The sequence below is a fragment of the Mustela nigripes genome, chromosome 17 (assembly GCF_022355385.1).
Source record: "Mustela nigripes isolate SB6536 chromosome 17, MUSNIG.SB6536, whole genome shotgun sequence".
Classification (NCBI taxonomy): Eukaryota; Metazoa; Chordata; class Mammalia; order Carnivora; family Mustelidae; genus Mustela; species Mustela nigripes.
Genome location: NC_081573.1, coordinates 14,412,425 through 14,438,296, shown reverse-complemented (window position 1 = coordinate 14,438,296; position 25,872 = coordinate 14,412,425). Strand labels below are relative to the sequence as shown.

Here is a 25,872-nt window from a genome sequence, read left to right as displayed (position 1 = left end):
GGTGGGTTGGAGTTCAGGGCGTACTCAGTGGCTGTGAGATGGGGAATGGCTGGATGCCCCCACCTATTGGGCCCTGTCCCCGAAGTCTTTTTTGTGAGAAGCAGGATTACTGAGCAGGACAGAGTAGCGGGTGAGGGTTGAGAGTTCCTTAGTGAGGTGTCTCCTGCCCCAGGGCCCAACTCCGGCCCTCTTGGCCCCCACCACTTCCTCCAGGCCCCTGCCTTTCATCTCCCCTTATCCTGTTTGTCCATTTTTCTGCAGCCTCCAATATCGATAATGTTGTCCTGGATGAAGACCGTTCTGGGGCTCGGCGCCTACAAAACCTCTGGAGGTAAGTAGGGAGGCGAAAGGGTGAGACTGGCTCCCAGGGGAGATCTGGGGGCAAGTCAGCCCACCCTTCTCTCCACAGCCTTTCATTCATGTTTGCTTTCCCCCTTCACACCCCAGGGATCAGCGAGAGGAAGAACTGGGCGAGTATTACATGAAGAAATATGCCAAGTCATCTGTGGGAGAGACGTAAGGGCGCGGGGGTGGGTGGGGGCGGGTGGTCCCTTTTCCGGAAGGGTCAGGCCTCTAACAGAGCATCACGCCCCTTCCCAACTGCTGTCCTCTCTCCAGGGTGTATGGAGGATCCGACGAGCTCTCGGATGACATTACCCAGCAACAGCTGCTCCCAGGAGTCAAGTAAGGGGGCGTGACCTGGGCTGAGATGGGGGAATCTTGTGTGGTGATGATGTGTGTCTGCAGGCACAGAGTGGTCAGTGGTGGGGACTAGTAGCAAGTTGGCACTTGACCTCTTTCTCTTGCTTATGGATGGAAGGAGGGAGAAGGAGAGGTGGGTGGAGGGAGAGGAAGAAGGATGGTGTGGTGAATCAGATCTTTTGTGATGAAGCCATTTCACTGAAGGGCTTCCTTTTCCTCTCCTGTCTAGGGATCCAAATCTGTGGACTGTCAAATGTAAGGTGTGTCTTCTGGGAGGCTGGGTGGGGGAGGTGGCCTTGTCAGAGCTCATGATCTTTTCTGTCCTGGGTCTCTTTGGCCTGTCAGTCTCTCGGTCCTGTCTCTGCCTGGTCATCTCCCATCTCCCAGCCCCCTACCCACCTCTGCTGCCCTTCCTTATTCACTGTCTCCCACCCTGTCTTGCTGCCCATCCCTCTTGTTCTGTACCTCTTCTTCTCCTGTTCCCCTCTCTCTCTCTCTCTCTAGTCTATTTTATCTTTCTTGCCTGGTGACTTTGTCTGCCTTGCTCCTGTCTCTTGCCCCTTTCATGTGTCCGTCCTTCATGTCCTCATCTCTCTGAAGTCTGTCTGTCTTTCAGATTGGGGAGGAACGGGCCACAGCCATTTCCTTGATGCGCAAGTTCATTGCCTACCAGTTCACAGACACGGTAAGTCGGGTAGGCAGGCAGCTTGGAAAAAAGAGACAGAGTGAACCCCAGAGGAAGGGACAGTATAGGTCCAAGGGTTCTAGGTGCCCATTATGAGCTGCTTTAGCTAAAACTGTCCCTCCCTGGATTGAAGGGCTCTTCAGTGCCCGACAGTGTCTTCACTGTCTGCATTCCTGGCAGGGGTCAGCAGCCCCTGAGCCTTTTCTGAGTGAGTTCTGCCTGTTCACCAACCCTGTTTGGCCGCTGTCACCCTTTCACTATTTGGGAGGAGTCTTAGGATGGAACAGTGTGGCTGAGCGGGTCAGGGGACAGGCCTGTCAGGGGGAGAATTCCTTCCTTCTCTTCTTATGCAGTCATTACATATCCACTGAACCCCTGCTCTGGACTGGTGTGTGCACTGGGAGGCGCTTTGACCTTGCAGGAGCCCGTTCCGCCCCTTCAGGGCCCACAATGCATGAAGAGGCTGCATTAAGTTCCCAGATCTTTCTTTAGACTGTTGGAGTTTGAATCCTGCCCCTGCTGCGTCCTAGCCCTGACCTTGATCAAGCCACTTCCCTTTTCTGGGTGCCCTGCTTGCCCCTCAACATCATTAGGATCAGATAGCTCTGGACATGTCTAGCTTTCAGCAAGGACTCATCTTGTAGCTTGTGTTCAATAAATAGAGTTATTGTCGGAGGCGTAATTGTCAGTTTGGGAACAGGAGCGAGCCCTGGAAAGGGTATACTCAAAACTCAGGAAACAGGGCGTTCCTGCTAACCCTATGGTGGCTGCTGATGCTTTCCCGTACTATGCTCCGTGTTAGGCCGAGTATACTGCTTTTACATACTGAGGCAGTGGGTGTGTGTCTGTGGGGCCGAGCGGATAGTTGTAGGATTTGCAGATCATTTGAAGTACACTCAAACCACTATCATGTGTTCTGGGCAGAATTCTAGTACCATCTGAGTTACAACTGATTATTGTTTTTGATGACCAAAGTATTATGTGCATATTGTAGATGGCCAGACCTCTTTCCCTGAGTCCCAGATTTTAGAAGGAATTACTGTTGGTGTGTGTCTTTCTGGGTTATCTTCTCTGCAAGTCAAAAAATGTCAGGTTTTTTTTTTCTTTTTAAAGACAATGGTATTACATGGTGTATGTTGCTGAATCCAGTTCTATTTTATTTTTTAATTTTTAAATTATTATTATTATTTTTTTAAGATTTTATTTGACAGAGACAGAGTGAGAGAGGGAACACAAGCAGGGGGAGTGGGAGAGGAAGAAGCAGGCTTTCCACTGAGCAGGGAGCCTGATGTGGGGCTCGATCCCAGGACCCTGGAATCATGACCTGAGCCAAAGGCAGCTGCTTAATGACTGAGCCCCCCAGGCGGCCCATAGTCTGTAGTTTGTTTGTTTCTTTCTTTCTTTTTAAAGATTTTTTTTATTTAACAGAGAATAAAAGTAGGCAGAGAGGCAGACAGAGAGGTGGGGAAGCAGGCTCCCTATTGAGCAGAGAACTTGATGCAGGGCTCTATCCCAGGACCCTGAACCAAAGGCAGACGCTTAACCCACTGAGCCACCAGGCGCCCCCAGTCTGTAGTTTCTTAACGATGCCTATTTTTCGTATCAGGTTAATATTAGATTCATAGGATGAATTGGGAAACGTTCCTCTTCTAAAAAAGAGTTTGTGAAGGATCGATGTTGTTAAAACATTGGGTAGAGGGCTCCTGGGTGGCTCAGTTGGTTAAGCAAGTGCCTTTGACTCTGGTCGTGATCTCAGGGTCCTGGGATCAGAGCCCCAAGGTGGTGGGTGGGGGTGGTGGGGGTCCCTACTCAGCGGGGAGTCTGCTTCTCCCTCTGATCCCTCCCCTCTCATGCACGTGCTCTTCTCTCTCTCAAATAAATAAATAAAATCTTTTTTTTTTTTTTTTTTTAAAGATTTATTTATTTATTTATTTGACAGAGAGAGATCACAAGTAGGTAGAGAGGCAGGCAGAGAGAGAGAGGAGGAGGAAACAGGCTCCCTGCCGAGCAGAGAGCCCGATGCGGGACTCGATCCCAGGACCCTGAGATCATGACCTGAGCCGAAGGCAGCGGCTTAACCCACTGAGCCACCCAGGCGCCCAATAAATAAAATCTTTTTAAAAAGTAAATTTAAAAAAATAAAACATTGGGTAGAGGGGCGCCTAGGTGGTTCAGTCGGTTAAGTGTCTGCTTTTGGCTCAAGTCATGATCCTAGGGTCCTGGGATTGAGCCCCATGCTGGGTTGCCTTGCTCAGTGGAGAGCCTGCTTCTCCCTCTCCCCCTGCTCCTCCCACCGCCACTCATGCTGTCTCTCTCTTTCTCTCCCTCCCTTGCTCTTACTCTATCTCAAATATATAAAATCCTTTAAAAACTTTAAGAAATTGGGGAGAATTCACCAGTGAAGCTGTCTAGTCCTGGCTCTGTGTGTGTGTATGTGTTGAGATTTTTTCTATTACTAATTCATTATCTTTACTTTTTGTAGGTCTGTTCAGATTTTCTATTTCTTTCTGAGTCAGTTTTGGTAATGTACATCTTTCTACAGAAAACATTGGTTTCATTGAGGTTATCTAATCTGTTGGTGTACACTTCTTCACACTGTTGCTTCCTAATCCTGTCAGGTTGGTGGTAATGACCTTTCTTCCATTCCTGATTTAGTAATTTGAGTCTTGAGTGACTTGAGTTTCTTGTCTTTTTCTTGGTCAGTCTGGCTAAAGGTTTGTCAAATTTGTTAGTCTTTTCAAAGAACCAGCTTTTGGTTTTGACGGACTTCTCTGTTTTTCTACTCCCTCTCTTTTATTTATTTCTACTCTGTTACTTCTTCGCTTCTGCTTGCTTGGGGTTTAGTTTTCTTTTCCTTTTCTAGTTTCTTTTTTTTTTTAAGAGGCGGGAAGGGCCTGAGGGAGAACGAGAGAGAGAATCCCAAGCAGGTTCCATGCCTAGCACGGAGCCTAGCATGGGCCTCGATCCAACAACTTTGAGATCATGACCTGAGTGGGAATGAAGAGTTGGACACTTAACAGACTTAACCAGGCACCCCTCCTTTTTAGTTTCTTAAAGGTGGAAGTTTAGGTTATTGATGTGAGATTTCTCTTTCTTTCTTTCTCTTTCTTTCTTTTTTTCTTTCTAGACTTAATTTATTTGAATCAGAGAGTGAGTAAGAGCATGAGCAGGCAGAGGGAGAAGGAGAAGCAGGCTTCTCACTGAGCAGAGCACGAGATGCGGGGCTGTACCCCAGGACCCTGCTATGACCTGAGCCGAAGGCAGACGCTTAACCAGCTGAGCCACTCAGGCACCCCTAGACATTTTTCTTTTTTACAGCTGTAAATTTACAGCACAGCTCTTTCATATCCCAAAAATTTTAGTGTTTTGTCTTCATTCATCTCAAAATACTTTCTTTTTTTTTTTTTTTTTTTTTCTGATTAGGAGGGAAGGTGAACACAAGGCGAACCGGTGGCAGGGAGGGGCAGCGGGAGAAGCAGACTCCCTGCCGAGCAAAGGAGCCCGATGTGGGACTCGATCCCAGGATGCTGGGATCATGACCTGAGCTGAAGGCAGCTGCTCAACCAACTGAGCCACCCAGGCGTCCCTCAAAATACTTTCTAATTTCCCTTGTAATTCTTGGGTTTTTTTGTTTTAAATATTTTATTTTTAGGGATGCCTGGGTGGTTCAGTGGTTAAGCCTTTACCTTCGGCTCAGGTCATGATCCCCAGGTCCTGGGATCAAGCCCCGTGTTGGCTCCCTTCTCAGTGGGAAGCCTGCTTCTCCCTCTCCCATTCCCTCTTCTTCCGCTGGCTCTCTGTTGACTAAAGAAATAGAATCTTTAAATAAATATAATAAATATAATCTTTAAAATAAATAGAGGGCACCTGGGTGGCTCAGTGGAGTAAAGTGTCTGCCTTCTTCGGCTTGGGTCGTGATCTCAAGGTCCCGGGCGGGGCTCTCTGCTCAGCAGGGAGCCTGCTTCCTCCTCTCTCTGCCTACTTGTGATCTCTGTCTCTGTCAAATAAATGAATAAAATTTTTTAAAAAATAAAAAATAAATAGATAGATAGATGATACAGTATTTTATTTTTAAGTAATCTCTGCACCCAGTGTAGGGCTTGAACCCTTAACCCCAAGATTAAGAGTCACACACTTCACCCATTGAGCCATCCAGGCCCCCTGTAATTCTTAGGTTTGATTCATTGGTTACTTAGTGTATATCCATATAGTTTTGAATTTTCTAAATCTGTTACTGATTTCTAATTTCACTTGCATGTGGTTGGAGAGTGTATCTCATACAATTTCAATTCTTTTACAGTTGTTAATACTTAACTTAATGGCCTAACATACAGTTTATCCTGGAGAGTATTAAGTGTGCCATAAGAGTATGCATACTGGGGGACGCCTGGGTGGCTCAGTTGGTTGAGCAGCTGCCTTCGGCTCAGGTCATGATCCCAGCGTTCTGGGATCGAGTCCCACATCGGGCTCTTTGCTCAGCGGGGAGCCTGCTTCCTCCTCTCTGCTTGTGATCTCTCTCTGTCAAATAAATAAATGAAATCTTTAAAAAAAAAAGTATGCATACTGGTGATGTTCAATAGAGTTTTGTCTGTAGATGCATGTGCAGTCTAGTCGGTTTATAGGGTTCCTCAAGTGCTCTGTTTCCTTGTTGATCTTCTGTCTAGTCCTGTCTATTTTTGAAAGTGGGGTCTTGTCCCCAGTTATTATTAGTGAACTGTCAGTTTCTCCTTTTATTTCTGTTGCTTTTTGCCTTTTGTTTTTTGAGCTTCTGTTGTTACGTTCATACGTATTTGTAGTTCTTAAATCTTCTTGAATGATTGAATGGTTTATCAGTATAAATGTCCTTTTTTATCTTTGGTAGCTTTTGTCTTAAAATGTGTTCTGTTTGCTGTTAGTGTACTTATTCAAGTTCTCTTCCATCCATTTATTTTTTTCACGTAGTATACACTGTTTACCTTTCCTTCTTTCTTTTTTTTTTTTTTCCCCTTTAAAGACAGCATGCTTGCCAGGAGGGTGGGGAGGGGCAAAGGGAGAGAGAGAATCTCAGGCAGGCTTCTCACCTAGTGTGGAGTCCAACGCAGGGCTCAATCTCACAGCCCTGAGATCATGACCTGAGCCGGTATCAAGAGTCAGACACTTAACCGACTGAGCTGCCCAGGTGCCCCTGTGTTGGTTACCTTTCCATGTCACTACATACAGATTCATTAGTTTGTAAGTTCTATGTTATATTTCGTGGAGTGGTTATGCTGTAGTTTAACAATTCCCTCTTGAGGACATTTACAAATGTCCAGTCTTGTTTGTTGCTGTAATCAGTAACTCTGCCACGGATATCCTTGTGTCTGGTCATTGCACGGATGTTTCTGTGGGATAAATTCCTGGAAGAGCAGGCACTGTTATGGCAGCTGTCACTGTTCGTGGCACTACTGTCTCACTCTCTCTTGCCACGGGCTCGACCCTGCAGCCCCTGCAGATTAAGTCAGTGGTGGCGCCGGAGCACGTGAAGGGCTACATCTACGTGGAGGCCTACAAGCAGACGCATGTGAAGCAGGCCATTGAGGGTGTGGGCAACCTGCGGCTCGGCTACTGGAACCAACAGATGGTGCCCATCAAGGAGATGACAGACGTGCTCAAAGTTGTGAAGGAGGTGGCCAACCTGAAGCCAAAATCCTGGGTCCGCCTCAAGAGGGGCATCTATAAGGACGACATCGCCCAGGTGCTAGGGCTGGGGGCAGGGCAGGGAGGCTGAGGATTCAGGGCTTGCTGCTATCACACTCCTGCTCTCCTGTGCCCTTCCCTTTTCATTGAAATGGATGAACATCTTCTGTGCATCTTCAAAGCACAGGGAGTAAGATCTGAAGGAGGTGAGGGAGGGAGCCTTGTAGGATTCTTGGGGAAGAGAGTTGCAGTGGAAGGAACAGCATGCACATAGGTCCGCCCTAGCTGAAGCAGAGTGCCCCAGAGTGAGAGTAACAGGAGGAGGGCCCAGGGAGGGGACTGTGCCTGTGGCCTGTCATAGGGCTTTGGCTTCTACTAGAGGTGGAGGGATGTGGCAGGACTTGGATTTTAATAGGATTGCTCTGACAGCTTCTTGGAGGATAAATACCTGGTTCTCAGGCAGGGACAGTATTGCCCACAGGGCACTGTTCTTAGTTGTGTCAATTGAGGAGCGAGTTGTTCAGCATCTAGTGGATAGAAGCCAGGATTGATGCTACTGTCCTGCAGTGTAGGGAACAGCACCCTGCAATAAAGAATTACCTGACCGTCAAACCCTGGGCTGGACTGGATGGGGCCACAGGAGCATGGAGACCAGCGAGGAGACCACTGCCATAGTCCTGGCGGCAGGTGATGGTGGGGCAGGCCCAGGGTGGCAGCAGGGAGGAGGAGGAGGATGAGGTTAGTTTCTGAAGACAGAGCTGACAGGGGTTGGTAGCACGATGGAGATGGATGGAAGAGTAAGAGGGAGCCAAGAATGACTCCCAGGCTGTGTGCCAGAGCAGAAGGAATGATGGAGTGGGAGAAGACTGGGCAAGGAGCAGACTTGGGAGCCAGCAGGAGGTTGTTTGTGGTTGTGCTAGATTTCAGGGGCCTTTCGGATGTCCGTGGAGAGGTGTCAAGCAAGTAGTAGGTATTTTGCTTCTGAGCTGAGGGGAGACAGGCTAGAGAATAGGCAGGGAGTTCTCAGGAGTGTGATTTCTTCCCCATCACCCGCTTTCCTGCCTTTCCTGTGTCTGGGATGGGGGAGGGAAGACCAGGGCCCTCCTGACCACCCCCCTCTCCTCAGGTGGATTATGTGGAGCCCAGCCAAAACACCATCTCCTTGAAGATGATCCCCCGCATTGACTACGACCGCATCAAGGCCCGCATGAGCTTGGTACCAGGGGGACACCCTGTGGCCAATGGGCGGGGAGCATGCCTGATCCTTGCTGGTGGCCGAGTCCTCCTCCTCCACCCTTCCCACCCGCGCCCTCTTTCCTCCACAGAAAGACTGGTTTGCCAAAAGGAAGAAGTTTAAGCGGCCTCCACAGAGGCTGTTTGATGCTGAGAAGATCAGGTGAGTGTCCTAGGGCCTGGCTGGGTGAGGTCCCCTGAGCTGTGACGCAGAGTGTGCCTCCGGGCTCCCCTGCAGGGTTGGGCCCCCTTACCCATCCTTGGTTTACTTTGTGACTGGTCAGCTTGGCAGCATCACCTCAGCCGAGTTACTGAACATCCTGGGCCTCAGGCTCCTCTGCTATAACCACCAACAGGGATGCCCCCTGCCTCTTGTAATTGTCATGAGCGTCAGATGAGTTAATGTGCACGTGTACCCCGAGTAGCACTTGGCCCCAGTATCAGGGACAGCAATTGCATCCCTCGGCATGTCGGGCTATGTGAGGTCTCTTTTCCTGACATCCTCATGCCTGGACAGTGGAGACAGGGCTGCAGAGCCCTTTCCCATCAGGGGGTGTCCCCCACCCTCCCCAGATGGAGGGAGCTTTGGAGCAGCCCAAGGACCCCAGTGTTCCAGGGCTAACCAGAAGGCTCCTGATGGGGAGGCCGGGTGACGAGGAGACGGAGGAACGTGAACCACTGGTCCTGTTCTAGAACCCCCTGTCAGCGACCAGATGGTTTTTCATGCCTTTAAAGGGGAATTATAGAACACCTTTTGAGCTGCACCCCAGGACTTGGCTATTACTTCACATGCCTGAATTGGACCCTCTCACCCCCCTGCTGTCCACTTGACCAGACCTTATTGAGTGCCCGGCCCCGCCCACAGAGCTTGTTCTGGCCTCTGCCAAACTCAGCACACCGAGAAGAGGATCGAGTGGCAGGAAGAGCTCGCCGTGCTCCTCCACACTCCCTTTTTGGGAGTGGGGCAGGCTTTCCCTTCTCACTGTAGAAGCGTGGGCCAGAACTGAATGTTGCCCACCCACATGCAGGGCCGGGAGAGTTAGGGCAGAGGCTTGGGAGTCCCAGCCCCCGAATTCGAATCCAGACTCAGACCACCCTAGCCAGGAAGTGTGCCCCATGCGTGCTTCACTCCCTCATTTCCTTGGGAAATGCAGGGCATGTGAGTGACGTCACAAGCTTTGGGGGCAGTCTGAAAGGCGCATGGCCCAGTCAGGCTCAGGCTGAGTGCTCCATGCGTGGTAACCATTGACATGGTCCAATATTGTGTCGAGCTAGTATTTCACCAAGTGCCTCCGGTGTGCAGGCTGCTGCTCTGGGGGACTAGCAGTGAGTGGAAACGGTGAGACTCCTGCCCTTTGGGAGTGGCCGTTCTGGTCAGGGAGATGCATCAGATGGTAGCTCGTCGGAGGGTGAGCTGCGCTGTGCTGAGGTCACACAGGAGAGAGTGCAGGGAGTTCAGGGACAGGGCACTTGGCTAGTAGGGCACGCAGTGGGGCAGGATGGGCAGCGGTCCTGTGATCCTTCCCCCTCTGCCAGCAAAGGAGCCTGAGGCATAGCAAGATTCTCTCCTTAGTCCCCCTCCCAATCTTCTCTCCCCCACAAAATCCCAGGTCCCTTGGTGGCGATGTTGCTTCCGACGGTGACTTCCTCATCTTCGAGGGGAACCGTTACAGCCGGAAGGGCTTTCTCTTCAAGAGCTTTGCCATGTCTGCTGTGGTGAGGGTCCCGAGGGGCATCTTGCTTACCATGCTGGGGAGCCGGGAGGCCAGGCTTTCTCTCCCTCCTTCAGTCCAGGCCCCAGAGCAGGGGGTTATCGGGGTCTGTCCTGGACAATCTTGCGAGTCAGGAGTGTAGGAGTGTCCCTGTGGATATAAATCTCACCATATAGCTCCCTTGGCTGGGCTGTGACACTGACCTTCATCTACTTTCTCTTCTTCCCCTTGTCTTTTGGGGCTCAGATCACGGAGGGTGTGAAGCCCACGCTTTCTGAGCTGGAGAAGTTTGAGGACCAGCCGGAGGGTATTGACCTTGAGGTCGTGACTGAGAGCACAGGTATTTGGTCTCTGGCAGTAATTCAGACCAAAGAGGAGGGGGCGGCTCATGGCGGGCACCCTGCAAGTCACCCATGCACCTGCCCCTGCAGGGAAGGAGAGGGAGCACAACTTCCAGCCTGGGGACAACGTGGAGGTGTGTGAGGGTGAACTCATCAACCTGCAGGGCAAGATTCTCAGCGTGGACGGCAACAAGATCACCATCATGCCCAAGCACGAGGACCTCAAGGTGGGCGCCCTGCTGCCTATATGTATGGGTCAGGTTGAGAGCAAGGTGTAGTCTGGAGTAATCTGAGGGGGCTGCCTGGTTTGTGTTTGCTGTAAGGGTACATGTGTCTGGGTCTTTGTGTCCGTGTGAGGGTTTGTCCAGGCTAGCTAGCATGGTGTGTCCGGGGTGAGGCTTTCTCCGGCTAGGTCTGAGGAAGTGTCTTGGGGACCAGCTTTCTGTGTGTGGAGTAAAGGGTTGTCCAGGCTAATACCACAAGTCTGAAGTGAGCTGTCTCTGGGGCAGTCTGAGGGTTGTCCAGGCAGCCTACAGGAGTCTGTGGTTGGGTGCTGAGCCTAGAGTGGGTCTTGGGAAGGTTTTATGAGAATATGAGTGGCTTCTGGAAACGGCGAGGCAGGCAGGCTGGTGGCCTCCCTTCCCCACTCAGCTTCCCCACACCCGGTCCCCAGGACATGCTGGAGTTCCCAGCCCAGGAACTTCGGAAGTACTTTAAAATGGGGGACCATGTGAAGGTGATTGCTGGCCGATTTGAGGGTGACACAGGTCTCATTGTGCGAGTGGAAGAGAACTTCGTCATCCTCTTCTCTGACCTCACCATGCATGAGGTAGGTGGGGGGAGGGGAAGCAGCGTGGAATGTGCCAGGAGGAGACCCAGGCTGAGGAGCTACTGGGACCCTGCTTCACCCCTTTCCTGTTTCCCATAGCTGAAGGTGCTCCCCCGGGACCTGCAGCTCTGCTCAGAGACGGCATCGGGCGTGGATGTGGGGGGCCAGCATGAGTGGGGGGAGCTGGTGCAGCTGGACCCCCAGACCGTGGGTGTCATCGTGCGACTGGAGCGGGAGACCTTCCAGGTGTGTGTGTTGTACTCAGTGGCGGGGCTTCCTTGTAGGGGTATCCCTCTCCCTTGAGCTCCTCTCATCCTGGGAGGTGGTGGAGTATGGTAGCCATGAACCCAGACCGCTTTGGGGGGCCGATCAGGGCTGTCAGCCCAGGTTGGCTCTGTGGTGTTGGGTAAGTGGCAGGTCATTGACTCTCTCCATGCATGTTTCACACCCTGTAAAACAGAAATAATAGTAGCATGCACTTCATTTGTTATGACTGAGGCCCTGAGATCAAATATGTAAACCTAGATGCTTGCTGCAGGTGCCCTCCTCCCCTCCACCCATACCCAGTGCTCATGGGAGTCAGAGCCTAATGCTTAGGACCCTGGACTTTGATTCATACCTGGGGCCTATTGCTCCATGCTGTGTGATGCTGGGCTAATGACTCACCCTCTCTTGGCCTGAGAGTCCCCCCGCCATGTAAAATGGGAATCATGACCACAGCCATCTCAGAGAGAAGTTTTGAGGCTTCAGTGAAATATTGTGTGAAGAATTTAGTAGGGGGTCTGGCACACAGTGATGGGTAAACATTATGTTAACATCTACTTCTCCACCCATTTCTCAGATCCCTGATGCTTAGTCGGGATGGACTGTCTTCCCGAAAGGCATTTTGGAATGACTCGGAACATTTTTGTTTGACCCAGTGCCTGGGTGGTGGTGCCCTGAGACTGCCAGGGAGTTTGGACTTCTGCAGAGCTTGGGATGGTCTTCCGCAAGGAAGAATCGTCCCACCTTAGGGAAGCACTGCTCCACGTCACCCCTTTGTACTCTCATGGCTCAGCATCCCCCTCTCCATCTGTAGGTGCTGAACATGTATGGGAAGGTGGTGACCGTCAGGCATCAGGCTGTGACCCGGAAGAAGGACAACCGCTTTGCCGTGGCCCTGGACTCAGAACAGAATAACATCCATGTGAAGGACATCGTCAAGGTCATTGACGGCCCCCACTCAGTGAGTATAAGGTCCCGCCCATTGGCCCTGCTTGAAACTGCAAGAGTGGGCCACAGCCCTAAGAGTGACCGTCCTTTCCCCATCCAGGGCCGGGAGGGCGAAATTCGCCATCTCTTCCGCAGCTTCGCCTTCCTGCACTGCAAGAAACTGGTGGAGAACGGGGGCATGTTTGTCTGTAAGACCCGCCACCTCGTCCTGGCAGGGGGCTCCAAGGTAAGGCGGGTGTAGTTCCTGGCCCTTGGGTTCCTGGCCTTCCCTGGCCCTAGCAGCAACGAGAATGGGCTTGTTGGGGATTAGGAGGGCACGTGTCAGGCTCAGGTCCTTGGCAGAGTTTACTGAGATTCCAAACTTTTTACCAAATCATTCATCCATTCAGTTTTTTTGAGCACCTGACAGGTGCCTTGCCACTGGAGATACACCAGCGAATAAGGCGAACGTGTGTGCTTCTAGAGCTGCTAGCCGCAGATGAGCAGATCAGTAAATACAGATGTAGTGCCTATGAGGCGAGGACAAGCACCATGAAGGAGAGTAGAACAGAATAGGGAGAGAATTGTTGGGGGGGTGCTGCCTTAGAGGGAGAAGGTTCAGGAAAGGCCTCCTTGAGATGACACCCGAGCACAGACCTGAACAAAGGGACCCAGAGCTATGTGAATGTTTCTGGGGAGCAGCAAATGTAGATGGGGTGGGACGCGTGGGAAAGCTGCACAGAAGCAGGCATCAGGAAATGAGGCCCAGACTCTGGGGAGCTGGGAGCAGGAGCTGGTCCTCAGGGTCCTACGCACGGGGTGAGGAATTCTTTAGACCCCAGCCAGGAGAGGACCGGGCCTCTTGATTGACAGTGGCATGGAGGTGGCAGTTTCCCCAAAGGGAAATTGAGGCATTTCCTCAATCCCTCCAGTGAGGGATGGCCTCCAGGCCAGTTCAGGCAGGAGCTGTTCCCAAATGGAGGCAGGTGGTGGCCTGGGGGAGCTATCCCTCAGGCTCCTGCCTGCCCATTCAGTGCTCATCCCTTCCTTAGCCCCGAGATGTGACCAACTTCACAGTGGGCGGCTTTGCCCCCATGAGCCCTCGGATCAGCAGTCCCATGCACCCCAGCGCTGGAGGTGAGAGCGAGTGGGCAGGGGTGGGGCTGGGGACTGGGGGAGGGAGATAATTCAGCCCATACTCTCTGGGTGCCTGCTCCACTGGCCTGGCCATGATGGGGTTCTCGACTCACAGTGACCAGGATCCTCCCCCTGCACCGCAGCTCCCAGTGGCAGCCAGGGCAGTTACGGCAGTGCAGGCTGCGCAGAGGAAGCTCTTAAACCCGGGGTGTGCCTTGGGGTAGTCAAGCTGGGGGAGAGGAGGCTTGAGGGTGCTCTGTCTGTAGACACAGCATGTAGGGGAGGACATGGCCTTGGGAACTGTGATCACACTGTGATGTTATCCTTCTTCCCTAGGTCAGCGTGGTGGCTTTGGCAGCCCCGGTGGCGGCAGCGGAGGCATGAGCAGGGGCCGGGGGCGGAGAGACAACGAGCTCATAGGGCAGACCGTTCGCATCTCCCAGGGGCCCTACAAAGGTGACCTTGAGGGCCATGTGGGAGGCCTAAGGAGGGGCATGGCGGGGCACCCGACCCAGCTTGACTAATTGGCTCTCACCAGGCTACATTGGTGTGGTGAAGGATGCCACTGAGTCCACAGCCCGCGTGGAGCTGCACTCCACCTGCCAGACCATCTCTGTGGACCGTCAGCGGCTCACCACGGTGTACGCACCAGGGCAGCGTGGGGCCGGGAGTGGGGGTTGTTAGGTGGCTAGAGGGTTCTCCTCACCCCACTGGTTCTCTGTGTCCACAGGGGCTCGCGGCGCCCGGGAGGCATGACCTCCACCTACGGGCGGACTCCCATGTATGGCTCCCAGACGCCCATGTACGGCTCTGGCTCCCGCACACCCATGTATGGCTCTCAGACACCTCTCCAGGATGGTGAGCTTGCCCGGGAACAGGGATGAGGGGTGATGTGGCGTGGCCTAGAGACAGGGCATAACAGACGAACACCTCTCTCCCACTCTCCCGTTTTAGGCAGCCGCACCCCGCATTATGGTTCACAGACACCCCTGCATGATGGCAGCCGTACTCCTGCTCAGAGTGGGGCGTGGGACCCCAACAATCCCAACACGCCATCCCGGTGAGGATGGGGGGTGGGGACAGGGTTACCTGAGCCCGTGTGTGTGTGCAAGTGGTTATGCCGGGTGTCTGGGGGATGGAGGGGTCTGAATGGCCCTCCCTGAATTCTCTGCTCTCCGCCTGGGGCTGCTTATGTGCGAAGGGGTGGTTGGGACTGGGGCTGGGGATCAGATAGTGTCCAGTTCCCACCAGAGTAGCCTGCTGTGGTTAAGTCCTGGGCTCCTAGACAGATTTGTGCAGTTGAAGTCGTGTGACCAGTTTTGTGACCTTGGGCTGCAGCATCATCTCTGCCTCCCAGTCTGAGCTGTGAAATGGGAGCCTCTGGACAGGGCTGTTGTGAGGTGTCCAGTGCTGTTCTGGAAGCATTTGCTGCATCGCTGTGATCACCGCAGTCATTCTCAACAGACTTCTTTCTCCAACAGGGCAGAGGAAGAATATGAGTATGCCTTCGACGACGAGCCCACCCCATCCCCACAGGCCTATGGGGGCACCCCCAATCCCCAAACACCCGGCTATCCTGACCCCTCATCCCCACAGGTCAACCCTCAGTACAACCCACAGACGCCAGGGACGCCAGCCATGTGAGTCCACTGGGGCTGACCCTAATTAGACCTTGCCCTGACCCTCCCCACTGCCATTACCTTCTTCTCTTCAACACCATCTCCAGCAAGTGCCCCTTTCTGCTCTGACTCTCCAGGTACAACACAGACCAGTTCTCCCCCTATGCTGCCCCCTCTCCTCAAGGCTCCTACCAGCCCAGCCCCAGCCCCCAGAGCTACCACCAGGTGGCGCCAAGCCCAGCAGGGTACCAGAACACCCACTCTCCAGCCAGCTACCACCCCACACCCTCCCCCATGGCCTATCAGGTATGGACCAGCTTGCATGTCCTTAAGGGCAGTGGGCTACAGTGGGCCAGGGTGGTGCATTGGTTGGTTCAGCTGTCAACTGTTGGTTTCTGCTCAGGTTGTGATCTCAGGGTCTTGAGACTGACTAAGCCCTGTGTCAGGCTCCAAACTCAGCGGGGAAGTCTGCTAAAGTTTCTTTCCCTTCCTCTGCCCCTCCCTGCACTCGAATGCTCACTCTCTCTCATTCTCTAAAATATATCTTTAAAAAGGGGGGGAGATGGGTTAGAATGGGCCTTGAGTCTGTGGGGACAGCCAAGCTAGATGACCTAATCCCGACGACGCTGTCCCCCTTTCACTCATAGGCCAGCCCAAGCCCGAGCCCTGTTGGCTACAGTCCGATGACACCTGGAGCCCCTTCCCCTGGGGGCTACAACCCACACACACCAGGCTCAGGCATTGAGCAGAACTCCAGCGACTGGGTAACCACAGACATCCAGGTGAAGGTGCGGGACACCTACCTGGATACGCAGGTGGTGGGGCAGACAGGAGTCATCCGCAGCGTCACAGTAAGTGGGGCCCAGGCTGGTGGGTGGGTAGTTGTCCTCTCCTTTGGGATCCCCAATCTCTGTGGCCACTGGGTTTCTGTTTTTAATCACCTAACCACATTCTCCAGTATCTGTTTATAACTGGAAAAGTGGGTGTGGTAGGGTCAGCCTGCAGGCTCCACAGGGCATAGCTGGGGCCTTCCCAGCCTGGAGCAGTGACTGGCACCCAGGGACTAGGTTACTCTTTAACATAGTCCTCTGAGACCAGTTCCGTAACAGGGACTGCGTGTTCTGCCAGGCACCCCACCCCTGCTGCAGCATTACTGGCCTTTCCATTCTTTACTGTCACCAAGTTCTCTGTAGCCTCAGGGCCTTTGCTCATCACTTTCCTCTGGCTAGGATGCTCTTCCTTCTATCCTCTTACTAGTAAACTGCTAATCATCCTTCAGGGAAACCTTTTGAGGTATCTCCATGTAATTGTAACTCCATGTAATTTTTTTCATGTTACTTACCTGCTGCTTAAAAGCTTAAAGTTGACTCAGGGCTGATTCTTTGATTACTAAGCCTGTGTTTTGTTCCTAAGTAAGTAGCCTTTGTTCCTAGATGAGGGACCAAGAAAGAGTGTGCTGGCCTTCCAGTAAATATTATTTGAATTAAACACCAGGGACCAAGACAGCTCCAGGCCCTGCCATCACATAGCTCACATTCTGGTTGAGGAGGCAGACATGTCCCCAAAGAAAGAGAGCCTAAGTGACCAGAGCTGGGACAGGGGAAGCCCCAAGGGCAAAGGGAGCTATGGGAACCTAGAGGAGGCACCTTTACTTAACTTTGGAGGGGCTTGCGAGCTGCTTCCTGGAGAATGAGGTGTCTGCACCAAGACCTGAAGAACGAATAGGAATAACCCGAGAGAAGTGGCTGGGGAGGGGCTCAGTGTGTCCCAAAAAGGGGGACACACACTCAGGACACACTGAGGCCTGGTGGTGAGGGAAAGCCTGGCACATGTGGGGAGCTGAAGTATGTTCATTGTGGCTGGAACATAGCCTAAGGGGAAGGTGAGTGACAAGGCCAGAGAAGGGACTGGGCCAGGTCACGTGGCAGACTGGGGACCTTGGACTGTGTCCTGAGGAAGCTAAGCAGGCAGAAAACTGTGGGATCAGGTCTGTGGTTTGGAATTAATTCACCATGTTGCTGTAGCAGGGATGGACTAGGGAGGTGAGACAGAGGGCTGTGAGCCCTGGGGGGAGGTCAGCCCGCCCTGTGAGGCTGTGAGGAAGAGAGGAGAGAGGTGGCAGAGACCCTCAGGAGGCCATATGAACACATGTCAGAGCTGGAGGTTGTTGGTGGAAGAGCTTACCAACATGAGGCCAGAGCTCTGGGCAGGCACTAGGGAGTGTGAGGACATCCCTGAGATAACGGACGGGCCCAGGGGAGGAAAGATGAGGCCCGCATGGGGACTTGAAGAGTGCCTGAGCAGCAGTCTCTTTTGGTCTGAGTCAGCTTCATTATGGTGCTTCCCATGCTGGCCTGGTCAGGCTGTGTCCCCACACACCACAGGCCCAGGAACCAGGCCTAGCTTTTGGACTCTCCTGCCCTTGTCACCTTGGGAAAGCGACTTGTTGGAATGAGCCCTGAGCCCATGCCCCCTGAATGTGGACAGCAGTCCTACACTGGAAACAGGCCAGACTGACTGGGCTGTCCCTGCCTACAGGGAGGCATGTGCTCTGTGTACCTAAAGGACAGTGAGAAAGTGGTCAGCATCTCCAGCGAGCACTTGGAGCCCATCACCCCCACCAAGAACAACAAGGTAACGAGGGGCCAGGAGACGGGGGGGCTTGGGGCTGCTGATGCAGAGCCTGACCCTGTGTCCCTCCACCCAGGTGAAGGTGATCCTGGGTGAGGACCGGGAAGCCACAGGGGTCCTGTTGAGCATCGATGGTGAGGACGGCATCGTCCGCATGGACCTTGACGAGCAGCTCAAGATCCTCAATCTCCGCTTCCTGGGGAAGCTCCTGGAGGCCTGAGAAGTGCAGGGTGGGCAGACCTTGGTGGATACCTGGCGGGCAGGGATCGTCCCTTCTAACTTCCCTGGTCCTCCGCTCTGACGCAGGGTCTGGGGCCCAGACCAGGGCTAATGTGGTTGTTCAGGACTTCCTTTATTTTCCTTTCTGGGTTCCTGTCTCCCTCTCTGGTGTTCATGGGAATCAGAGTAGAGTCTGCAGGAGGGTCCCCACCTTCTGCACCCTCCCTTCCACAGCTTGCTTTTGTGTTATGGTCTTTCAATAAAAAGCTGTTTGGTCAAAAGTGGTGTGTGTGTGTGTTTCTTAAGTGGGGTCATTTGCAGACCCCACTTACTTCCTGAGCAAATAACTGGATGGTACCTAAGCCTCAGTTTCCCCATCTAGAAAATGATACTGCCCATGCCAGAGGGCTCTTCAGGATGAATGTATGAGACACTGGAAAGAGATTATTAGGACAGAGCCTGCCTGTGATTGAAGTTTCATCTCTTTCTCAGTTATGTGAAGTGAAAATCCGTAACTCTCCAGGAAAACCTAAATTCCCCCTATGGTGCAGGATACCGCACCTGACGGTTCTCTCCCTGGAGCCCACAAACCAGTGACACCAGAATTGCTGTGGCCTGTCTCATGGCTTGAGGGTGGAGATGGGGAGCAAGGTAGAGAATGGGGCTTGTTAGTACCTTGACCTTTTTTACCCGACAAATGTCTTCTTTAAAAAATAAATGCAATATCAAATGTATTATAAAATACTTCAGATATTCAAAAAAGAAATTACAACACCTGGAACACCCATGTCCACCACCACCAGCTTAGGAAACAGTATGTAGCAGACAGGACCCACTTGAAGCAGCAGCCCCAGTCCATTTCGCTCCACCGGGGAATGCTCAGAAGCCTGACCTCAGTATTTATCCCTAAATGTCACGTGGTCGTCTTTCCATGTTTTGTTACAAGTTTACATAAGCCTTATCTTACTTTTCTCGACGGAAGGAGGGAGATTCTTCATGGCTACCTATACCCGGCTGAGGCATCGCTGAAATGGCTGGCTTTCCAGACCCTTTCTTAGAAGCTCTTGGGAGGAGGAGCAAAAAAGAGCTCTGAGAACTGGAGAGAAGGCTGATTCGGCCTCCAGGCTCCACGTGGGGGAAGAGTTCGGGAAGGGCTGGCTTTCGGTCCGCTTCCTGGACAGCCTCCCTCGGGGCAGGCTAGACGGACTAGCTCGCGGGTTTTCGCTTTCAGGACACCATCCGCAGCTACAGGGTCCCTACGCGGTGGCCTTAGTCTCACCCCCGGACACTGGGTGTGCCGCCCGGTGCCGCCGCAGGGGCTGGGGAGCGCTCCACGGCCCGAAGGAGGCGTGAGGTCGTCGGACTCCAAACCGGTCCGCGCACCGGGTCCGCCCGAGCCTGGCACGCCCGCAGCTCTTTGTCTCTCTCGGGCTCCCGTCCGCCCGCCCCACCCCTGCGCCCCCATTGGCCAGGGCTCGGGCCCGGGCTTCGAGAGGACGGAGCGAGTGGGCGGGGCCGCGTGGCGTCAGGGCAAGATGGCGGCCTCGGCGGCGCTGTTCCTCCGCTTGCGGAGCGAGCTCCGGCTCGGCGCGCGGGGGCTGTGCGCGAGGCTGGCGACACCGCCCCCCCGGACCCCGGACCAGGTGAGCCGAACGGGGGTGGCCCCCGAGTGCGGGGGTCCCTTTCTGGCGTTCCGGGCGGACCGCCGCCGCGCGAAGGCTCTGGGACGCAACACCTCAGGGTGCTGAATGGAATGCCGCACGCGTTTCGGGGCGCTTCTCTGCCTCCCGGGGTGGGCAGCGCTTTCCTCCCCTACAGAGCTAGGTGCTGAGGGCTGAAGTGCGTCCTCTGAACGCCACTTTCTCTGGACCCCACGTGGGTGCAGGGGGGAAGGTAGGTCACCTGTGTCCCCTCTCAGTGACCTCTCAGGTAATACTTGAGGGGAAGGGCCTGGGATGCTGGGGTCCCATTCTGGCCTTGGGGGTATTTCCCCGCGGTGGTGGTGTTGGTGATGATGAGGTAGATATGCGAGCTTCTAATCTCACCCTGCCTCCACGTTGACAGAGATCCAGCCATTCTGACCTCACTTCGTGCCCTTACTTCCCCAGGCAAGCCAGTGCCCCTCTGTCCCTGCTCCCATCCCTTCCCCTCGCTACCCGCTACTGTGAGCCCTAGGCATCCGGATGTTTTAATTACCCGTCCCATCCCCTTTTGTGCCCTCCATTGCCTGCTCCCAGCATCCCAGTGTCCAGCTAGTCTGCCTGATTTCATTTCCCTGCCCTACAGGATCCTAGGCACCTGGTGTATCAACTCTTGAACCTCTGGGATCCTGGCCCTGGACAGTCTAGTTTTGACTCTTCTAAGAGACCCAATCTCCTGGTTGCTCCTCCAGAGACACAACACTCTGAGGCTATGTGGGTGTCTGTTTCCTGGCTCCCGACCTTGAGCCTTCTACTAGGGTACCAGAGTCATCCTGCCCTTTCTCATTTCTCTCTGGGCTAACCTATCTCCTCTCAATTGCAGGCCACGGAAATTGGGAGCCGCACGGGCACCAAGGCCCAGGCTCAGGGGCCACAGCAGCAGCGGGACACAGAAGGTCCCAGCTACGCCAAAAAAGTCGCACTCTGGCTTGCTGGGCTGCTGGGGGCCGGTGGGACTGTGAGCGTCATCTATATCTTTGGTGAGAGACATATGCCTGTTTCTTAGTTTTGTTCCTTTGGCCCTCTCTTTTGCAGAGAGGCCCTTTCCCCTAAGGGTTTGACCCATTTCCTGGATCCTCCCTCATTAAGGCCGCCAACTAGAATATCTACCTTGGAAACGGGAGATCTTTCTTCTTCCTCTACCCACTTTGCTCAAGGTTTCACTCTTAGTTGGTTATGCACCAGGATCCAGAGAGTCACTTGGAAGAGGGAAAGTTAGGGAATTAGGGGCCTGACCAGCCTCCTAAGCTGCCTCTTCCTTCAGCACCCAAAGCTCCAGCCCTCCCCCACGTCCCTTCCTCCAGAGACTGTTGAGACCCTACCCTAGTCCCTCTTCTCTCAGACACCCAGGATCCTGACTACCAACCCCCTCCTCTCTTGATCTTAGGAGACCATGCTTCTTCCTTGTTCCCCCAGACCCAGGAATCCAGGCCCCCTGCCCTCTTCCTTCCTCAAGACCCAGGAGACCAGGCCCCAATTTCTCTCATTCCTCCCTGTCTCCCTTACAGGAAACAACTCTGTGGATGAAACTGGTGCCAAGGTGAGGGAGATAGAGACTCAGAGGCTTTGCCAGGGGTCCCATCCTGTGGGTCCTTTCCCCTTTGGTCTGCTCAGGCTCTTTTCTGGTCTTGGGGTGAGACTCCCTCCCAGGGACCTTTGCTGACTCCTCCCAGGGCCCCAGAGATTCCTCTTTGGGGTTTGATGGGGTTCTGCCTCTGCCATCCCAAACCCTATATTTTTGTTTCCACCTTCCAGATTCCCGATGAATTCGACAATGGTGAGTAAAAACAAGCACAGATTCTGAGGTTCCCCCGAACCTCCCTATTCTGCTATTTATGGGGATGTTGCTTTCCCATCTGGTGCCCCCCCACCCCTCCTCCTTCCACTGGGTGGTAGGGGAGTCAGCAGCTGGATGGCTTTGAGGGGAGGGGCATTACAAAGCCCTAGTCCTCTTCAGCCCTCTTCACTGGCCCAGGAGCAGATGGTCAGGGACAGTTGGGGGAGGGGAGTCCACCGTAGGAGTGCTTGGAGAGAGGGGGCTGTCTGTCACCAGACACATGGCTTCCTGTGCCTTAGATCTGGGCGGCTGCAGCCCTTAATCCCCTCCTGTCATAAAGACATCCTCTTTTTCACCCCCAGCCCCCCACCCCATGAGGCTCCTCATTTCCAAAACAATGTCTTCTTTCCTCCCTCCTCCTTTTAGTTAACCAGCTTTTGGTGGAGAGTTTCTGACAAATTGGATAGTAGAGAGTAGTTGTCAGTCTTGTCACATCTGGCCTTTCCCAGGAGAAAAATAAAATTGGTAGGTCCAGAAAGCCACCTTTGTGCTGGGGAAGTTAGCAGACCTACATGTTAATACCTGGTTGCTTAGGCTGGGCAGGTGGGTAAGTATGCTCTTTTAACTGGGTAATCTTTCTGGTTCAAATAAGTCAACGTACTGATTTAAGTGGGGCAGTAAACACACGGGTTTAAGAAGTGTGTGTTTGCTAGCATAACTCGTTGCCGTGTTCTGCTTGTGAAAAGGCAGGCCCGTACATAGATGGTGGCTTAATTAGACCAAAAGTACCGCAGTGAAGGAGGCAGTCAGGTAGACTTGCTGCTTTCAACGGGCTTCAGTATATTCATTTGAACCAGGATTTTTCAGTCTTGGTCCTCTCAGTACTTTGGAGCAGGTAGTGCTTGTTGTGGGGGAGAGCCCTGTGCCTTGGAGTGTGTTGAGCAGCATCGTGGGCCTTGGTCCTCTAGACGCCAGTATCTTGACAGTCACACGTGTCTTTAGACATCGCCTGAGTTCCCCGGAAGGTGGCAGACCAGATAGCTCCAAGTTGAGAACCACTAGATTATGAAATATGTAGGTGTGTGTACGTAGTTAGTGTGGCTTAAGTAGACTCAGCATATTAGCTCGAAGCAGGCAGATCCAGAAGCCTAGTGGTTCCAATGGACTGAACACACAGACATGATGTCAGCAGAGTCTCGTGGGTGTGGGTTTTAAGTGGGGAGACGTATCAGTGTTCGGTTTTATATCTGGTGGGGCGCGTGGGTGTAAGTATCCACACTAAAACTGGGCAGGTGGATAGATGTATTACTCCTGCCTGACGGTTACATCCTTCCCTTCTACCTTTGGACTTAGACATGAGCTTGTTCAAACCAAGTGGATCTGTAGACTTGTGTCCGGTAAGTAAACAAACCCCAGCTTCGTCTGGGAGGTTGAGCATTGGCTCATCTCGGAACTCCTTTGTGCCCTGCTCTCCTCCTAGATCCGATTCTCATACAGCAGTTGCGTCGGACATACAAATATTTCAAAGACTATAGACAGGTGAGCGGGAGCCCTGAGCCCTGAGCCCAGTCCCCAGCCCTCCTGCGTGGGCCCCTGCCTCCTCTTCTGAGTGTCCCCCACTCCGTCTCTCTCCCACAGATGATCATCGAGCCCACCAGTCCCTGCCTCCTCCCAGACCCTCTGCGGGAGCCGTACTACCAGCCGCCCTACACGCTGGTCTTGGAGCTCACGGGCGTCCTCTTGCACCCTGAGTGGTCGGTGTGTCCTGGGGACGGCAGCAGGTTGGGGACACTAGGTGGACTTGGGGATCCAGATCGTGATGATGGTTAAGGGCAGAGACACTGGCCCCAGCTCTGCTGTGTTGCTGGGGAGGAGGCGTCGCTCGCCTTGCCTTGCCTTGCTCGCCTGTGAGACTTCCCACCCCGTAGTTTGTTGTGAGGCTGCCTGGGCGCACGTTCCATGCTGCCGAGGAGTCAGTCAGCCTGGGACCCAGACCCTCCAGCCTCCAAAACCCTCGTCACGGCCGTGTACTCTTGAGCCTCTCCCTCCCTGCCCCACCCCGGAGCTAGAAAGATGGGGAGAGCACTCGTTCTGGGGATCCCCCAGGCTGGGGCTTTGTTCTCTTGGGGGTCTCTGGGTCTTGGTGTTTCACTGTCCTCCCTGCCTCCCCAGCTTGCCACTGGCTGGAGGTTTAAGAAGCGTCCAGGCATCGAAACCTTATTCCAGCAGCTTGCCCCTTTGTATGAAATCGTCATCTTTACATCCGAGACTGGCATGGTAAGGCCCCAGGACAGCAGAGGGTTGATCAGTGTGGCCGGAGGGCGGGAGGGTCAGGGCTCAGCCTGACCCTGTTCTCCACCCCCATTCCCGTCCCCAGACTGCCTTCCCACTCATCGACAGCGTGGACCCCCATGGCTTCATCTCCTACCGCCTCTTCCGGGATGCCACAAGATACATGGATGGCCACCATGTTAAGGTGTCACGTTGGGGGCCACGGGTTGTCCTCTGGGACTTGTTGGGAGGGGTGGCACTTCCTGAGGGAAAGAGGCCCCAGCTCTGACCCAAGCCACAACCCTGCTTCTGCCGCAGGTCTGATTCTGACAGGCCTTCGGCCTGCCCTCAGCAAGGGCTGGGCTTCTAGGTTCTTCTCCCTTCCCCAGTATCAGGGGCTGGGAGCCACTCCCAGTGAGGGTGCAGGGGATGGAGTGTCTCCAAAGGAGGCAGTTGGGGGTAACAGAGGGGTTTGAGATCTGGAAGCCATCTGATGTCTGTCTGGAACCTATTGTCTTTGGGGCTGTGTAGCTGTGGTAGCTTGTGTGAAATTCTGGGCCTTGTTTGCACTCCCAGGACATTTCGTGTCTGAATCGGGACCCTGCCCGCGTAGTCGTCGTGGACTGCAAGAAAGAAGCTTTCCGCCTGCAGCCCTACAATGGTGTTGCCCTGCGGCCCTGGGACGGCAACTCTGATGACCGGGTCTTGTTGGACCTGTCTGCCTTCCTTAAGAGTGAGGCTGACCCCTGAGCTCCTGGGCTCTGACCTAGGAGCCCTTGACTCTTAGGAGGAATGATAACTGCTTAATTCTGCCCCCACCCCAATGTAAAATTGGGTACTTGAGGTGTGGGAGGTTCACAAGCATCTTGTCATTTTTAGGAGTTTCTGAGAATGTTTGGGGGTGCTCGGGGATTTTTAGGAAATACTTGGGAGAATGTCCAGGGGAGCCTTTTTAGAGCATTCCAGGTAGCAGTGAGCAGCCCCAGTATCTGACCGTTACCCTTGCGGGCCCTGCTTCCCTATGGCCTTTCTGCCTGGCTGAGCCCTGCCTGCTGTGCCCGCAGCCATTGCGCTGAACCGTGTGGAGGATGTCAGGACTGTGCTGGAGCATTACGCCTTGGAGGATGACCCCCTGGAGGCTTTCAAACAGCGCCAGAGCCGGCTAGAGCAGGTGGGCCCCCCGAATCCGCAGGGGGTGGGGGGCATTGCATCAGTTCCCGAGGCTCCCAAGAGAAGGGCCCTTGAGCAGCCTGTCTGCACTCTGGCTGCAAGAGCTTGAGCAAGGCCTTTGTCTTCCCCATGACCTGTCCTGTAGGGACAGTTTCCCCTCTTGTAATGGGGGAGGGGGTTCGGTTCCACGGCCTCATCTGAGAGCAGGAGGCAGGAAATGCCAAGCATGGGTCTTGGAGAGGGGTAGTTTGCAATGGTTTCCAGCAGATCTGGAGGCCCCAGTTTTGTGTGGACAGGAGTTTGGGCCAGGTCTGGGAAAAGGGCTGGTGTTCTAGAGGCTTTGGGGAGGGGTGTGGGCTGGTCAGAGGTTTAAGGAGGGTGGCCCCTTGGATGAGGGAGCCTAGGAGGCAAATACCCACCCTGGGCTGACCCTCCTCTGTCCCTCACCCCAGGAAGAACAGCAGCGCCTGGCTGAGCTCTCCAAATCAAGCAAGCAGAACCTCTTCTTTGGCTCTCTTACCAACCGCTTATGGCCTCGCTCCAAACAGCCCTGACCTCTGAACCTCCTCAGACTCACTGCCTGGGTCCTGGGCCCAGGGCTCAGTGCTCCCAGACTGTGGCTTGGGCAGCCACATCCAATAAAGTCCATCCCAGATGCCACACTCCTGTGTCCCGAGAGTCTCCAGCCTGGGGCATCGGGGCGAGGTCCGGGACTCTTGGGTCATCGTCCCGATCGGCCACCGGGCACAGAGTAGGGTCTTCAGTGATCAGGATGGGTTTGAACCCTGGCCTAGAAAGCCACAAAGCTGGGTTCCTCTGGCTGCGTCTTCCCATGTGCCATGTGACCACAAAAAGTGCGTTTCACTCCTTGATTTCCACAGATTCCTCACCTGTGGAAAAGGGAGGAGAGGGCGGCACGGGGGACCGGAGAGCCAAATCACTGCCAGGCCACTGTGTGCACGCACCACATGTGGGCTCGGGGGGCAGTGTGGGGGCTGCT

The 25,872-nt window shown here is 53.9% G+C and overlaps 2 protein-coding genes across 4 annotated transcripts in view; both read left to right on the top strand.

The window, feature by feature from the left end:
* SUPT5H (SPT5 homolog, DSIF elongation factor subunit) overlaps positions 1-18,235 on the top strand; it is a 28,323-nt gene extending 10,088 nt beyond the window's left edge. For all 3 annotated transcript variants that reach the window (XM_059383137.1, XM_059383135.1, XM_059383136.1), the window contains 25 exons: positions 262-331; positions 448-516; positions 619-684; positions 932-962; positions 1,319-1,387; positions 6,849-7,100; positions 8,169-8,258; positions 8,368-8,438; positions 9,886-9,991; positions 10,234-10,327; positions 10,419-10,555; positions 11,002-11,157; positions 11,257-11,403; positions 12,236-12,382; positions 12,470-12,595; positions 13,401-13,485; positions 13,822-13,941; positions 14,024-14,126; positions 14,216-14,343; positions 14,440-14,545; positions 14,967-15,125; positions 15,242-15,410; positions 15,752-15,955; positions 17,643-17,738; positions 17,812-18,235. In XM_059383137.1, the coding sequence (XP_059239120.1) occupies positions 262-331; positions 448-516; positions 619-684; positions 932-962; positions 1,319-1,387; positions 6,849-7,100; positions 8,169-8,258; positions 8,368-8,438; positions 9,886-9,991; positions 10,234-10,327; positions 10,419-10,555; positions 11,002-11,157; positions 11,257-11,403; positions 12,236-12,382; positions 12,470-12,595; positions 13,401-13,485; positions 13,822-13,941; positions 14,024-14,126; positions 14,216-14,343; positions 14,440-14,545; positions 14,967-15,125; positions 15,242-15,410; positions 15,752-15,955; positions 17,643-17,738; positions 17,812-17,955 (2,945 nt within the window). In that variant the 3' untranslated portion in view covers positions 17,956-18,235. The remainder of the gene's footprint in view (positions 1-261; positions 332-447; positions 517-618; positions 685-931; positions 963-1,318; positions 1,388-6,848; positions 7,101-8,168; positions 8,259-8,367; positions 8,439-9,885; positions 9,992-10,233; positions 10,328-10,418; positions 10,556-11,001; positions 11,158-11,256; positions 11,404-12,235; positions 12,383-12,469; positions 12,596-13,400; positions 13,486-13,821; positions 13,942-14,023; positions 14,127-14,215; positions 14,344-14,439; positions 14,546-14,966; positions 15,126-15,241; positions 15,411-15,751; positions 15,956-17,642; positions 17,739-17,811) is intronic.
* An 873-nt stretch (positions 18,236-19,108) lies between these two features.
* On the top strand, positions 19,109-25,534 carry TIMM50 (translocase of inner mitochondrial membrane 50). Its single transcript, XM_059381524.1, has 11 exons — positions 19,109-19,597; positions 20,478-20,634; positions 21,163-21,194; positions 21,410-21,431; positions 22,912-22,970; positions 23,070-23,189; positions 23,604-23,708; positions 23,809-23,907; positions 24,279-24,435; positions 24,767-24,873; positions 25,325-25,534. The coding sequence occupies exons 1-11, from the start codon at positions 19,490-19,492 to the stop codon at positions 25,424-25,426; spliced, it is 1,068 nt and encodes a 355-aa protein (XP_059237507.1). The 5' UTR covers positions 19,109-19,489; the 3' UTR covers positions 25,427-25,534.
* Positions 25,535-25,872: the final 338 nt, after the last annotated feature.